This window comes from Pogona vitticeps, chromosome 10 (assembly GCF_051106095.1).
Source record: "Pogona vitticeps strain Pit_001003342236 chromosome 10, PviZW2.1, whole genome shotgun sequence".
Lineage (NCBI taxonomy): Eukaryota > Metazoa > Chordata > Lepidosauria > Squamata > Agamidae > Pogona > Pogona vitticeps.
Window position 1 is genome coordinate 25,357,951 of NC_135792.1, and position 16,685 is coordinate 25,374,635.

At 45.0% G+C, this 16,685-nt stretch overlaps 1 protein-coding gene across 2 annotated transcripts in view; it reads left to right on the forward strand.

Annotated features, from left to right (window-relative positions):
- The window catches only part of CPNE2 (copine 2), a 68,196-nt gene that overhangs the window by 25,364 nt on the left and 26,147 nt on the right, over window positions 1–16,685 (forward strand). For both annotated transcript variants that reach the window (XM_020806108.3, XM_020806107.3), the window contains exons 3-4: window positions 11,994–12,173; window positions 13,708–13,782. In XM_020806108.3, coding sequence (XP_020661767.2) covers window positions 11,994–12,173; window positions 13,708–13,782 — 255 coding nt within the window. The remainder of the gene's footprint in view (window positions 1–11,993; window positions 12,174–13,707; window positions 13,783–16,685) is intronic.

Here is a 16,685-nt window from a genome sequence, read left to right on the forward strand (position 1 = left end):
AAAAAAGGGAAATCTTTAGACAAGGTGGGAGAAACACTAGGAAGAGGGAAGAGAGGGAATGTATATATATATCCCACAAGAAATGAACGGTCTCTGGTTTCCAAATACCCAAATGCATCATCACTGCTTCTAAGAAGATTGAGAATCCGATAGCCACTGTTTGAATGTGATGAGATGGATGGAGGTGTCTCAGGGGTGTGGGAAAATAGAATTGAGTCATAGAATTGTGCTGGAAAGGAATGGAGGAAGGTGAGTTTTGTTAACCCAATACTTTGTACAGGATCCACCACCAAAGTGTCTGCTCAGCCTGCTGTAGGCCGGCCGATTTACTCTGCACTCATGTCCTCTGTAATAAGCCCTCCTGCTCTGTTTGAAAAGGCAAGACATGGTAAAAGGGAAAAACAGAAGTAGCTCATGGGCGAAGTTGGCGTACCAACTCAACTATTTATTTATGTGAAATATTTTCTCCTTAAAGAGGACCCAAGGTGGCTTACATAATGAAAAAACAGTGTTTAAAAGCTAAAACAGTAACCTATTTTTAAAGGGTCAAACAAATGCCACACTAACACAGCCAGCAAAATCAACTTCAAAAACACAAAGCAACAAGAAATCACACTCCTTTAAAATAAAATCCCACTTGGATAACCAATCACTAAGGGAAATCCTGAGTGAAGAGAAAGGTCTTTGCCTGCTTCTGGAAAGACAGCAAAGATGGGGCCAGGCTGACCTCCGGTGGGAGGGAGTTCCAGAGTCTCTGGGAGCAGCCACAGAGAAGGCCCTCTCCCATGTCCCCACCAAGCACACCTGTAAGGGGGGGGACTGAAAGACCTCCCCTGATGATCTGAACACCAGGGCAGCTTCATAAAGTGAACATCTCCTTCCAGGGTTTAATTTTCCTCTGACGCCCTTCTCCATTTTTAAATATATGTGTTTACAGTCGTGTTTCTATTGTTTCTTGATTTCAGTCTTAGCCATTTTACAGAAAGGCAGAATAAAAGATTGCAGAAGGATTAAACACACGAATAAGTCCTTTTGTTGTGTTCTAGACAGCCAGATTCATTATTGCCAATGTGCAAAGATTGTGTAGGAGTGTTCACTTGTATTTTGGAAGCTATGAACTGGAGGATTCAGATACCTGCCGGAGCGTTTGTGGGTGATCAGATTTGGCCTGCTAGTGTGTCTTAGACCTGGAGTGGCTGAGTGGGGGGAAGCATCATAGGATGGCGAACAAGTTATTAACGTCCTTCTTGTCTCATCCCATAGCTGCTTCCTTGACTTAATTTGGTTTCTTCCTGATCGGCTCTGACTTCACAGTATGTGTGTTGAGGGTGTCTGTGTGTGTGTAGGTGTGATTTCTGTTTGGATTTCAATCTGAACTTTATAGGAGCTGTCTAAGGTACTGAACCCTATCACACACATACACACCCCAACAGGTTCAGCATTTTGGATCGTGCTTGCAAAGTTTGAGTTAAAATCCGGCGTGGATTCACTGCTCCCATGAAGCCGGACACATCAGCTTCCGTGTGTCATCAACCTGATCCTCGTATTCTAGTAATGACATTTGGACGCCATCAGAGTATGGTGCACACACTGCTCCTGAATGAAAAGCATGTGCTTTCCCCATGATCCACGGAGTCAGTTTTCATAGCCCTGTTGCCCTATAAGCTCCCTCACTATTAAACGTTCCAGTCTAATGGCATTGGTGTCTGACAGTGTCTGTAGTGCAGCTTTTTAAAAGAGTGTGTGCATGTTTTTTAAAAATCAGGCTATATTTAGGTTGCTGATTCCCAAACAGTGTGGCTTGGCAGGAAAAGAGGGAGGCGCCTTGAATGGACAGTCTGTGAGACGCAGCTGCTGGCGTGATTTTGAAGGGAGGTAGAAAAATCCTTCTCCGAGCGGGGCCAAGGAGAAGGCGGATGGTGGACGTGTCTTCACAATTGTGTGTGTGGAGGGTGGAGCCCGCCGAAGAAGGGCCTCGGTGGGAAGGGCTGTCAGCACCAGAGAGTCTTCTGAAAATGTCTCATACTTTGGTCTTGCCTTTTTGAGAAGCTTCCTGGGCTCACAGGCTGCATCCCGTTGTAAAATAAAATGAAAGCCGCCTCTGCTAGGGAGTGCAATGAGCGCTGGCAAAATGGAGAAACCTGAAAGACAAGCGGTCTTGGGGAAAGGGAGCGTCGGAGAAATTGAAAGGTGGTGGGAGGCTATTTCTAAAACTGGCACCTCTCAGGGAGCCCTGCGCCACAGGAAACGCACACACACACAAAATAGTTCAATGGGCCGAGTGCCTACAGGAGCCTTGGAGGGCTGAATGTCAGGCGGAGAAGATGATCAGGGAACTGTGAGAAGGAAGAAGGGATGGAGGAACTTGGAGCAAAGGAAAGCAGAGTGTGCTGCTTATGTGCCGCCCGCAGTGTTTAGGCAGCTGACTGCTGAGCCAGAGGCTGCGAGTTCGATTCCCCCACTGGGCCTCCAGGGAGAAGAGCCAGCCTGGGTGGCCTTGGGCAAGCTGCACAGTCCCAGGGCAACCCCGGAAGAAGGGAATGATAAATCACTTCTGAATATTCTCTACCTGGAAAACCCTGGAAAGAGTTAAGTCAGAATTGACTTGCTGGCACATGATTATTTATTCTCAATACTTAAAGTGCTCTCTGGATGATTTATAATTTAAGTATGAAGACTATACAGTTGCCCCTCTCCCCAGGAGCTAGGTACTCAGTTTAGTGACCTCAGAAGGATTGAAGGCTCAGTCAACATCGAGCAAGCTACCTGATCTTGTCAGGACTGAACTCAGAGCAGAATCTTCACTACCGTACTGCAGTTTAGTTACTGCACCATGGGGACTCCTAAGGAAGAGCTGGAAATCTGACCAGGAACACCCTTGTTTCAAGGTGGCGATGTTGAGCTGGTCCCCTTTGAGTTGGGGCCTCACCCCCAAACTTTGGAATGTGCCCCCTTTTCAGGTCATGCACCATCTATGGATGTGGCTGTTTATTTCATTGAATATCTCTTCCTTTAGCTGAAACCCTTTGTCCCAAGATAGTGGCCATGATCCTGTTGCATAGCTCTGCCTAGGTTATGGGAACAACATCTCCAGAGGCAGCAGACGGTCACACATGAAAGGCCGCCTTTTTAAGTTTAAAGGTGGAGGTGCCCAATTTGGGCACACCTCAGAACAGAAAAAGGAACTCTTTAATTAGCAGCAGTTTGCTACAGCCAAACATTATTCACATTGTGCAGGCAGAACTCCACAACAGGATACCAGTTCTTATTTAAAACAATTCAGTTGTTTTAACTGACACCTTCTCTCACACACATACCCTCCCTGCTATTGAACATGGCATGCTCTAGGGATGATTCTGTGAATCTGTAAACAAATCAACTATTTGTGTGCATATGAGAAAGCAAGAGAGAGTGTGAAAGCTAATAATTGTTCTGTGGATGTTCACAAAGCTACCTGATGTGTGGGCAGGATATACCATTTCTTTAAATGGGAACTTGCACAAAAGGCAAATGCCAAGGGGACTGTAAACAGAACCATCCTAGTATTAAGCCTTTGAATAACTCTAAGGTGTGCCTGCACTTGAAGTACTGTGTCTTCTTCCACCTTATCTCCACAGAAGGGATAAGGTGGAGCAGGAAAAAAGTGCAGAAAGGGATACTCAAAATGGTCAGGAAGCTGGAGCAACTTTGATCATCAAGAAATACTTCCAAATTTTGCCATTTTTATTAATAATAATAGTTGTGTGCTATCAATTCTGACTTACAGCAAACCTTTTCAGAGTTTTCCAGGTAGGGAATACCCAGAAGCGGCGTCCGATTCCCTTCTTCTGCTGGTGCTCTTTGGGACGGTGCAGCTGGCCCAAGGCCACCCAGGCTGGCTCTTCTCCTCCCGGGAGGCACAGCAGTGGGGAATCAAACTCTCATAAAGGGGTTGTGAGATAAATGTATAGAATTGCAAAAAGGGGACAGGAAGAAAGTTTACCTCATTTTGTATGGAACTAGATAATGTGATGAATGGTGGGAGACTGAGGATAGACAAAAGGAAAACCTTTACACAGAGCATAGTTAGACTGTGGAACTCACTGCCCCAAGACACAGTCATTGTCATCGACCTGCGGCATTTATCTCTATTGTTCGTTTCTGCTTCTGTTACTTGGTGATGGAAGTTGGAAGGATTTACTGTTGCTGATGGTCTAGCACTAAATTGATTATCTGTGTGAGCACTCTACTAGCACTCTACTTGTGCTTTGTAGTGTGTATTAAGCATTCACTGTTGTTCGCTATAGCACCTGAGATAGATCTTGGGTCTGATCCAGAAAAGGTCTTCTTGTTCTCTGAAAGATTTGCTGCCCTATGGTCTGATCTGTTACTTCCCCTGGGAGCCGTGCGTTGAGCGGGAGCTGACAACTCTGCTTTCCCAAGGGTGCTGAATTTCAAAGGAGCTGTCCAAGGTCCTGAATATATTGTGAGGCTGAAGTTCAGCACTTTGGATAGCGATTCCAAAATCAAGAAAGAAATCTGGTGTGGATTCCTTGCCCACGTGAAACTGGAGTCACTGTTCTTCACTGGCAGAACACCTGGAGATCTGGGGGCTTCCTACCCCTGATATAAATGTTACAGAAATAAAAATAGGTCTACAAATAAAGTAAAAATAAACACGGGGATTCAATGTGCGTGTAGTGCTGCAGCTTTATACCATCATTCATTTCAGAGAGAAACTACAAGTAACAATCAATTCTGAGTCCCAAAGTTGTGCTATGTAATTACTACTACTGCGGAGCTCTGCTCTCTAGTTATCTGATTGCGCTCCTCCCAAATGATTGTGCAGAAATCTGTTTTGAGAAGATAACATTATTTTTTTTCCTGCCTTTTTTCCCCTTCCCGACAGCTGGTCTGCAGTCACTTACTGTTCCATTTCCCTATCAACCTTCCCTGTATTTTTAGCAAAATTAACATAATGTTGTTGTGCATTTCCAAACCTTTTCCCTGTGCTTTTTAAAAAATGAAAAACAAAACTCAGCAGATCATCTCTCCCCCCCCCCTTTTTCAATCCCCACCCCTCTCACGACATGCACATATCTTTAGCTTTCGGATAGGGGCCGGCTTTGCTATAGCCTTTTTTATTATTCTGCTAAGGCTGATAGATTCCAGAGTCAATGCGGAATGGCACATTGTCAGACTCGTCGTACATAGCTGAGCTGTGGGACTCTCTGCCACCAGAGGTGGTGCTGGCTGCTGGCAAGAAGCAGTTTTAAAGGCAGAACAGGGCCTGGAGACTCCAGTTTCATAAGGGCAGAGAGTCTGCTCCGGGTTTTAGTCTGAACTGTAGAAATAAATCCATTGTGTGTTTCTCCTGTTTGTCTTTGGATGACTGTATGCTTGTGCAGTAAAGAAGCAGCCATAGTTTAGGTATATGTATTGGGTTACCATCATCCACACTCTTGTATTTCTGATCACTGTGTGAAACCTGGACTTCCAGAAAGATGAATAGATAGATCCGAGATCAAATCAAGCCAGGGAGGGAACTCTGGGCCACAATGGATAGGTTGCAGTTAAGGACAGACGTACTGCTAGTGGTATTTTCTAAAAACCCAATAAAAACTTTGAACAAATACACAAACTAGGATCTCCAAGCAGACTAAATTATCATCTTCGGGACTGCTTATGTTTCCATGAGGTCCTTTCCTCAGCACAGTTTTACTTCTAGAAACTATTTGGCTTCCATGGAAAAGTTTATGGAGCGAAGAAGGCACCTGAGGTGAATATATACATTTGGCTGAAAATTGAACCACCCACCTCACGTCCTTTCAGCTTTCTAAACCAACACTCTGCTCGCTCCCTCACTCGCTCGCTCACTTACTGCAGCTAGAAGCAAACTGGCAGCTACAGATGGCAGAGAATGGGAGCCGGTCTTGATCGGGCAGCCTTAAAATGTAGTGGGGGGGGGACGTTGCAAGCACTCCACATGTTAGCTTTCAGCCCGAATGGACCCTGGTTTTGCTGGGAAGCAGAAAGGCCATCGATGTGGAATCTCCATTTTTAAAAAAAAAATTGGCGGAGGGGAGTATAAACAAATCAACAATCACATGTATTATTCTGTGTTTGACTTGTGTTTTAATCTCGCTCTTATGAGTTTTCATATAATATTGGCTTAATACTTTTTAATAGTGTAATAATTTACTATTTGGTTTTCAATTGTGTTAGTATCATAGAATCATGGCGTTGGAAGGGGGGCCTCGAAGGCCATCCAGCCCAACCCCCTGCTCAAGGCAGGAATCCCAGTCAAAGCAGATTTGACCAAGGGTGGTTCAGTATTCTTTTGAATCCTCCAGTGTTCGCCCCCTCTTGAGGCAATGGGTTCCATTGCTGTACTGCTCTAACAGTTAGGAAGTTTTCCCTGAAAATCAACTGAAATCTGGCTTCCTATACCTTAAGCCCATGGCTGCGTGTCCTGCACTCAGGGATGATGTGAGAACAGATCCTAGCTGCCTAGAGTGGTCCTGACCCGACCAGATAGGCGGGATATAAATAAATAAATAAATAAATAAATAAATAAATAAATAAATAAATAAATAAATAAATAAATAAATAAATAAATACCCTTTTTCTGTACAACTCCCTATCAAGTCTTTGAAAAGTGCTACCCTGTCTCTCTTCAGTATTTGAATCATATGGTATGCTGGCTTGGATCCTCTAGGAAAAAGATGGCATATAAATGTTTTAAATAAACAAAAATAAATAGACAAATACTATGCTGCTCTAACTCCTTTTCCTGTCGCATCATAAAGTAATTTTTAAATCTCAAAAGCTTGCACACAAATCTGTATGCCATTTTTTAAAACTGGCTTATTAAAAGTATCATCACACCGTGGATTTTCGATACAGGAGGGGGATTGTACCGGAGTTGCATTCCTTGGCAGCGAGAGGTGTATTTAATAAGTCTTTCTCCCTTTCTGGCGGCTTTGCAATTTTTGCAGGAATGTGGCGGAAGACGTTGCTAGAGCCACGAGTCGCTCGACCTCATGCCAACCCGGTTTTAGCAGCGCCAAACAGAGCTCCTTTTGAGAGTTAAGGTGGCTTTGGTACAGTAAATGCTCATTTCCAGTTCAAGTGGGACTCAGAAAAGTCACCGTTTTCCACAGCCTGGAGCCAAGAAAAGCATGTCAAGACTGGAGCTTTTGTGTTGGGGTGTGTGTGTGTGTTCGCGCCAATGATGCTGACTTGTTTATCCGAGAGCAGGGGATGGAACACCACGCCGCAGCTGGCCGTGAATTCTCCCGGGGCATACAGTTTCTATTCGAGTTGCTTCTCCTATTTTGATAACATCGCTCCTGCAATTTTGTGGCTTTTTTATCTTCGGATAATTGAAGCTCTCTGGAAACGGGGCCATGGCATCATTTTTTCCCTTGCAGCCCTTTTAGAAACGCATCCCTCCTCCTCCTCCTCTTTCCCCCCTTCCCATACCATCCAGCAAAATCATCCTACCAAGTAACCCTGTGCTGATGATGCTCTGTAGTACAAATGGCAAGCTTTAGATTGCCACCCACAACAGGTAACTGATATAGTCGGTGTGAAAACCCTGAAAACCAATATTGTCTTTTCCACTCAAAATCTACGCCAACATTTTAGGGTGGTTTTAAAGAGTTTGCTCGTGCAAAGCCTGAGTTTTCGTTTCAGTGCCGTACCCTCTCTAGGAAGCTGAGTGTGATATTGCGGTGGCATCATCCTATAGAAACAACGACAAACGTAACTCTGAAATGAAACAGGCGACCAGTGATGGAGAGGGGTTCACCAGGAACCCCCATCTGATCTATTCAGTTACTCAGTTGTAGCTGCCATCACAAAACTCAAGAAAAATGCTGTAAAACCTTGGCATGATTTTTCGTGAGGGATCTCAAATTTGGAGGGTTGCCGTTTACAAAGCGAGAGTTTTGGGGAAATATATGTGGGCTAAACCGCAGAAACCTGTGCTGCAGGGTCAGAAGATCCGGCAGTCGTAAGATCGAATCCACGTGATGGAGTGAGCTCCCACCAACCTAGCGGTTCGAAAGCATGCAAATGCGAGTAGATAAATAGGTACCATCTCGGTGGGAAGGTAAACAGTGTTCCGTGTCTAAATCACACTGGCCATGTGACCACGGAAGAATGTCTTCGGACAAACGCTGGCTCTATGGCTTGAAGAGCGGGATGAGCGCCGCCCCCTAGAGTCGGACACGACTGGACAAAAATTGTCAAGGGGAACCTTTACCTTTTTATATATATATTTTTCCCAGCTTCCATCTCAATCAGTGGGGCCTATGCTGTCTTGGTTGACTCTCTGCTCTTGATGGGATCCTTTATCAGCAGCTTCCTGTGCAATTCCCCCTGTCCTTTGATGGTTTTAGCTAAGATAAGCTAAGAAATACGTATGTAGGTTGGATTTATTTATTTATTTATTTATTTATTTAATTTATACCCCGCCTATCTGGCCCACCGGACCACTCTAGGCGGCTTCCAAATATAAAATCAAATAATAAAACATAGACAAATACATAATAATCAAACAAGAACAGCAGTAAAGATAAAAAGGAAAAGTAAGAAAAAATCAAGAGTTGACTGGAGGGAAGGCCTGAATAAACAGCCATGTTTTTAATTGGGTTTTAAAGGTGCCCAGCGTGGGGGCCGCGCGAATCGCCGGAGGGAGATTGTTCCAGAGGCGAGGAGCCACCGCCGAGAAGGCCCGGTTTCGTGTCTTCTCCTTCCGGGCCTCTCTCAGCATCAGGCTCCTCAGCCTCACCTCCTGACTCGCGCGGGTGATCCGGGTAGACCTTGGTGGGAGGAGGCGTTCCGCCAAATATCGAGGTCCTAAACCGTTTAGGGCCTTATACGTAAGCATTAAAACTTTGAAGTTGACACGGAAACAGATGGGCAGCCCATGCAATGGATGGTTGAAAAAGTGCTGAAGATGTTAGCCTTCTCCTTAATGCACTGGTTTTCGGTAGGCTGGGGATGTCTTCATATGGAAGAGCATCTTAAAATACAACCCTTTGTCTCTAACGGTACATTTCCATGAGCTCCATAGCCTGTAATTTTGACACCTAGTTGTGGCAGTTCCGATTGGTACTTTAGTATCTAGAAAGAGCCAGGAATCCAACTTCCTGACAATGAAACATTTTCTCTTGCTTAGTACTTCATTGGCTCGCTTAGCTCTCTGTTCCCCTCCCCAAATTCTCGTCCAAACTAGAAGAGAGTTCTTAAATTTTAATTCCAGATTCGGAATGCGCTACCTGACTCGCCTAACTGTATTTCTTGTGGATTTGGGTTTCCTGCAACAAAATTGTGTTTCTGGACGTGTGTGCTCAAAACACGTTCAAAATTGAGACCAGTGGGATTTAGACCTCAGTAACTGAGTGGATTCAAAATGCTTTCAAATTGTGGTGCTGGAGGAGACTCTGGAGAGTCCCCTGGACTGCAAGGAGAACAAACCTATCCATTCTAAAGGAAATCAACCCTGAGTGCTCCCTGGATGGACAGATCCTGAAGATGAGGCTCCAATACTTTGGCCATCTCATGAGAAGAGAAGACTCCCTGGAAAAGACCCTGATGCTGGGAAAGTGTGAAGGCAAGAAGAGAAGGGGACGACGGAGGACGAGATGGATGGACAGTGTCACCGAAGCTACTAACGTGAATTTGACCCAACTCCGGGAGGCAGTGGAAGACAGGAGAGCCTGGCATGCTCTGGTCCATGGGGTCACGAAGAGTTGGACACGACTTAATGACTAAACAACAACAACAACAACAACAACAACAACAACAACAACAGCAAACTGAGTGGAACCAAGAAAACCATCTTTAAATACCTCTGTTACCTTGAGAATACCCAAATGCTGTAGGGCTGGGTAACTTACCATCCTGTTACTTTTGGAACTTTTCCCCTTTGAATAGGCCAACACATCTAATTAAAATCTGTGTATTTTGGAGAAACTGCATGGTTATCTGTTTTGCGCCTTATCCCATGGCCCACATCTCTGGTTTTCCTTCTTTTCCTTATTACTATGGCTTGGAGTATGTTTGAGAGGCAAAACGCAGAAAAGCCCAGCTTGGGGGCGGGGGGAGCTCTTGCCACCCTCATCATTTGCCTTCCTTTCCCCTTAGAGAGCAAACTGGGCTAGCCAGGGAAATCCAGTTACAGGGAAGTGGAATTTTGCGATCCCTCCCTCCATACCAAACCCTGCAGTGGAACGGCCGTCTGCCAGTGAGGCAGATGGAGCCCTTATACGAGCGCCAATGTCATCTTGCTACATGATCCCTGCTAAATAGTGCCATTTCGACAGCGGCAAGAGGTGGGAGGTGGGAGGAATTTTTGCTCCTTCCCTTTCCAAAAAGTGGGGGGAAAAGTCAGCAGGCAAACAAGAGGAAGACTTAAGTCTTTTTCTTTGCCTTAAGTGAAAGAAACAGAACTGGGTTAAAAGCCACTCGGGCCTCTTGTGGGTCAATCCTGACCCATTGTGGGTCCTGAATTTGGAGTTGTGACCTGCTTGGTTGGACAACAGAAATATTTGTATTGAGGCACATTCAGGGACTGCAAGAAGGGAGAGGATAATGGCTCAGTGGGCTGTTTGTTAAGCTGGCCAGAGAGCTCAGTGGCTTAACAGAGACTTGGGAGTTGGATGCCCCCACTGTGCCTCCTGCAAGAACCTCCAGCCTTGGGCGAGCCGCACAGTCCCAGGGCATCCCCAGAAGAAGGGCATGGAGTATTCTCTACCTGCAAAGCCCTGAAAAGAGTCGCCATAAATCCATGGTCCATCTAACAAGCCTATTCCATTCCTTCTTTCAGGGATGCCTAACCAAATAAGAAAGGGGTCTGGTTGCCAGAACTCAACTTCCAGATCCTCAAGGGAAGTGGCTAGCTTTCTGGGTTAGTTGGGAAATACCGTATTCAAGAGAGCAAGAGGTCAAAAGATTTTAATTGAATGGGGACTTGTGAAAGAACAGGCAGACCTAGGAGGTGGAGCCTCTTTGGGGAAAAGATGTAATTTCTGGATTTCCGACAACAGAACACACAAGCTGACTGCACTCATTTTATGGCTGGACCGCCCTGTGTCTGTTCCTCGATGATGAGTGGTGTGAATAGATAGAAATTTGCCTTCCCCATAATGCTCGATTCCGGGGTCATCCATTAGCATTGACTGGCTGATGCGTCTAGACAGACAAAGATTCAACACCTTGAGCTGTTAACAAATAATTTGAGGTGTGAAATTTCCTGCCAAAGATATGATGGGTTTAGTGCTTGGAAATGTTACTTGAGCAGAATTAACCTCCTCTACCCACACCTACCGTCTGCAGTGGGAGGAGAGCTTTGGTGGGTAATGCTAAGTCTAATTAGGGACAGCTTGGGATTCAGGGGCTAGAACAGGGATTTTATTTTTTTACTTTTTTGGGCTACATTTCCCAGCACCTTCACTCACTCTGTCCCTGGAATCCGAGGCAGCGTGTCTCCAAATGCTTAGTGATTGCAGGGAGAGAAGGATTGGGCCTCATTGTGCACTTCTCATCTGAATCTTATTTGTTCTGCTGTAATACAGGGAGCAGGACCGTAGGGCCCTTTGGTCTGATCCAAAAGGGCCATTGGATTAGAAATACACATGATTCTCTTTTGCTCTTTTCTGTCTATCTAGTATATTTGTTCATGTGTCTTTACAAAGGAAATGTAGTTTTAGAGATTGGAGACCAAATTGTTTGCTGACTTCCCTGGCGCAAGCCAATCAGTGCTGGTTTATGCTGTAAACTTGCAAAACTCTGGCTTAAACTTAATTTTTGGCACTCAGCCCTGTAGAGGAAAGACGTGTCTTGACTGAGCATAGTGAGTCCAGAATCGGCCCACTGTCCAAATCAACCTTTTAAAAAATCGTATTGTTTTTCCTGCACCTGGACACTGTGCAGAAGGATGTGTTCCGTATTTCCAAGAGGCTTCTTGTTCTGTGCATTGGCTCACCTGCATTCTCTTTTTGCAGATCGACAGGACAGAGACAGCGGTAAACAACCTCAACCCTGCCTTCTCCAAGAAGTTCATCATAGATTATCGCTTCGAGGAGGTCCAGAAGCTGAAATTCGCCTTGTTTGATCAAGACAAATCGAGCATGCAGCTGTACGAACATGACTTCCTGGGGGAGTTTTCCTGCACATTAGGAACGGTGAGCCTTTGCTGCACATACTGGGAACTGTCACTCATTGTCTTCCTAGATGTCACCCATGTAACCAGACAAACTGGTACTGTTTCTTTGGGCAGTGGCAGGGAGACAATGTCAGGGTACTGGTGAGGTCAGAGTCAACGCATGCCTGGTTGATTTGTACACATTAGGAGTCAGCATCTTGTGTCTTATACATCAGCCAGGGTTCGGGTCACCCCTAGTGGAAGCAGTTGTGGTGTTTTGGCTTTCGTCATCATCATCAGTAGACTCTAAAGTGAAAGAATTAAATACTCCTACTCCGACTCCTCCCCCACTGAAAAATCACAGTCTCAGCAGCTGCTGATTGCTTTTGTGGGTGTGGAGGGACGAATAGCAAATATTCACAGATTTTCATGCCCTTGATGGGAAGGGGTATCTCAGCACAACAATACGCCCCATCAAAAATTGGCCAGCCACTGCGTAACAGAGTTTAAAAGCTTGCACTTTTTTTCCCCATCCGCACCATCATTAGCAAAAATTGGGTCTTGTTACCACCATCCCTATGCTTTGCACAAAATATGAAGTTTTGGGGGCAGAACGTGAATTTTTGTGTGTGCAGAATACAAGGTTCCAGACAAAAAGACTTCTGTCTACTTTTATCCTGAAAAAAGGGATGAGATCCAAAGAAGGCACACAAACTCTCTTATTTGAACCAGAAAGGAGAGACCCTAAAGGATTGTTTCCTCACCTGCCAGAGCAGAACAAGGGAAGGTTGATCAGATAGCTGTTGAAGCAGGCCTGGGATATTTTGACCCTGTGAAATTTAACCATTTCAGATTTGGCAAGCCCTTTTTGTTTGGCTTTATTCTTACTAAAATTTTTTTTCTCCAGCTGGTCTTTTTTCAGCTGAGAGGCCTGGGCTGAGCAGCCGGTGAGGAGATTCGGAAAGTGCTGTCTGAATTGTGGATAATTTGGGCACTGGAGTGAAGATTGTCTGACTTGGCCCCTTCGTTTCACTTTTGTGTCAGGCGGCTGTCAGCTTATTCAGACTCTTGCAACGCACCTGATTAACTCTGTGGGTGTATTTAAAAAAGCAAGCCTTACTCTTCCAGTGACTCTTTACGACTTCAGGGGAGCAAGCAAACTAGAAAACCAGGGAAGTAATAGCTGGGGAATAATTTCCTTGATGTTAAACACACGCTGGCTAAATACAGCAATTGCAAAGGGAAGCTTGTTCCTCAACGGAGCTGTTCCAGGTTCCATGTCTATTCCTGTTGCCATTTGGAGGGGGAAAGGGTTGTGTTGGCCTCTTTCTCTCTCTTCTCTGCAGAAGATCCTGCAGAAGCTGTGTGTTTCCCACAGCTGCAAAACAGACATGAGCAAGTATGACATTCCATGTCAGTCAAAAGGCCGGCAGACCAATTTCCGCTTAAACGGTGGTGCCTGGCCCCGTCACAAATCCACTGGAAGATGGGTGTTGCATTTCCTTCCCATAACCATTGCCCACCTCCCTGTTTTCTCTTCTTTTTATTTCTTTTATTTCTTTTTTTGTCTTCAGATTGTCTCAAGCAAGAAGATAACGCGGGCGCTCCTCCTGGGAAATGGGAAACCAGCCGGAAAAGGAATGATAACGGTACGGCCTCCTCGTAAAGTCACGGCCTGAAGGAAGCCTTGAATTCTGCAGTTCCGCTCCAATGCGGTCACCTCAGGGAAGTTTCTCCTTCCCTCCTGATGTGTTAAATCACAGCTCCCAGCATCCATGAACTGATTGAGGCAGAAGGCACCAAGTTAAGGGAGATGGAGAAGGCACCAATATCTTAGGATATCCCGCCTTTAATTTAACAGTCTGCTGTATTTTGGCTACAGCCAGTGTGGTGTAATGAATATAGACTAGACCTGGGTTTGAATCCTTACTTGGCTATGGATACGTATAGAAGTGGAGGCTGGAATTGGTAAAACTTCTCTTTAAATATCACCTTGGGTTTATTAGAGTCACTGTAAGTTGATGGCACTTGATATAAAATTTATTTTATCTGCAAGATTCCTTAATTTATTCCTTCCTTCCTCTTGATGTGGGGTGTAAGTCCTGGATTCGTAGTAGAGAGCCATGCAATACATTTGGAAGGAGCCTTGAGTGAGGAGGATCATCCTGCTTAGAGCACAGTATTGGAGTTCATGAATTTCTGAATTTGGATTTCTGCAGCCGAGTGTTCCCAGATCCAGGTTTTTTGCCATTGATGTTTTGTAGACTTGTCTTTTATCTTCTGTATCTTACAAGAAAGAAGCCTTGGGAAATGGTTCTGGGTCAGAGTGACATTTCTCAGTTGTAAGGAAAAGTCGCTGGCTGGATAGCTCGGTGGCTTAGATATCTGGCTGTGGACCCAGAGGTGGGGGCTTCCAGTTCCCCCACTGCTGTGCCTGCTGGGAGGAGAGCCAGCCTGGGTGGTCTTGGGCCAGCTGTACATAGTCCCAGAACTGCCCCCCTAGAGGAAAGGAATGATAAGCTACTTCTGTGTATTCTGTACTTGGAAAACCCTGGAAAGGTTTGTCATACGTCCGAAATGACTTGACGGCACACAGTCATTAGGGCAAAGTGCCGGCTGACATCTCTTCTACTGGAAATGTTGCTTTCCTGCAACAGGCTAGCATCCAGAATGTTTTATGTATTTATTTAAAGAATCTAGATCCCTTTCCGCTGCCAGAGTTGTTCCTCCAACCACCTACAGATCCATCGAAAGGAGAGCCCGTGCTGTCGGCCGCACAGCTCAAAAGGAAGCAACACAAGAGGCACAATGGCTAGAGAAGGGGAAGCCGTAGATATTTATTGCAGCAGGAAAACATGGGTAATAAAAATAACAGGCACAGATGTAAACCTAGTGCAAAGGCCTGTGTGTGCTACAGATTTGCAAAGGGCAACATGAGATGAAATCAGGACCAGAAGCTCGGTTTTTAGGGATGATGGCATGCCGTGTCTGTGCTAAAAGGATGGGACTTATGGCTTAGCAACAGGTATCTTAGCAACCGTTCTTCTCTTGTACACTCATACACACAGTCATGCTTTTTCCATTGCAGACCTACGTGTCTCATTTTGTAAGTCAAAAGAGGCAGTACGTCTTCTTTTTCCTTCTTTGGTGTCATCTTCTTCTGCTCTCTGTCCACCTGTCTTGTCGACATGACCCACAAAGAGGTGGGTGTCCAGCCTAAAGAAGTGAGATTTGACTCACGAAAGCTTGCAGTTTTGTGATTTTTTTTTTAGTGGTTCCATAGAGGCATCACCCTGCTCCTGCATGTGTGTAATTCTAAACCACACGTCCTTTTCCTAACTCTGTCTCTTTGTCATCTTTAATTTTAAACTAAGATGGACAAATGATTCTGTGCTTGACAGCTTTCTGGCAGAAGAAGACATTAGCCAGAGAGCTTGCAGGCATGCCGCGTATATGAGATCCGTGGTCTTTAGCCTGCACCATCACATCCTCCAGGCTTCTTGTTGTCGTTTCAACTTATGTACATCCCCACAGTGCTAGAGCATTCTCTGGGTGATTTACAACATAATCATGCAAACAATTACTTGCTTCGTGATAGACTTTGGAGCAGTTGGACATTCTAACCGTATTAAAAATAACAGGGAAATGGTGAGCAAACGCAGCATCTCTTAACTGTATCCCAAAGAGGTAAGCCTCTTTTAAGCATAAATATCGTGACCTAACCTGAAAAATGGCTTCCCTCTTCAGCAGGGAAAACTGTACTAAAAGAAGCTTTTAGAAAAATCCCATCCTGGGTACATGTGTCTTCCCTTATGGAAGCCTGTGTTTTTCTTGGTCGAAGGAAACCAGTGGCCATGACATCTACGGGGGTGCTGGGAGTTGTAATCAAAAAGGAAACTCTTGCAAACTGTGCTGATTACAGGTTAGGCATCAAAAGACGAGGTGTGGACTTAGAGGCAACCTTCAGCTGCAGGAGAAAGCTTGGGTCAGGGACCCTCTCTCCCTTTTGCAACATTTTGAAATGATCTACTGTATTTGTTTTACATGTTTTCTTACCTTGTTTCTGCAGCGAGTGGCCTTACTGGCAGTACGAATCTGAAAGTTGTAATTGCTGAAGGTGCTTTTCCAAGCTTGGGAAAAGCTTGCAGATGTGCACTTGAGAATTTCCAGAGCATACAGGAGATTTGGTCACAGATTCCCAACATAACTGTCTAGCCTTTCTAAAGTGAACTGAAATGCCACCGTGGATAATTAATCAGTTGCAATGCTATGATGTATGTCATTATCTGAACTGATCTGAAGCTGTATGGTTTGCTCTGGTTGCAAATGCGAATCCAGATGTTTCTGGAAGGCTTTGCTCCTTCCTTGTGACTAAACTGGATTTACAGAGGCCTGATCATGTTACCATGTGGTGCGTCTTTGAGTGATGTTCAGCTAAATGACAGGATTAGTGTTAAGGCCGTGTTTTCAGCCTGGGTCTAGAGGTAATAGATACAGATGGACACACAGATATAGAGGCAGTAATAGATATAAATATAGATCCATGCATATT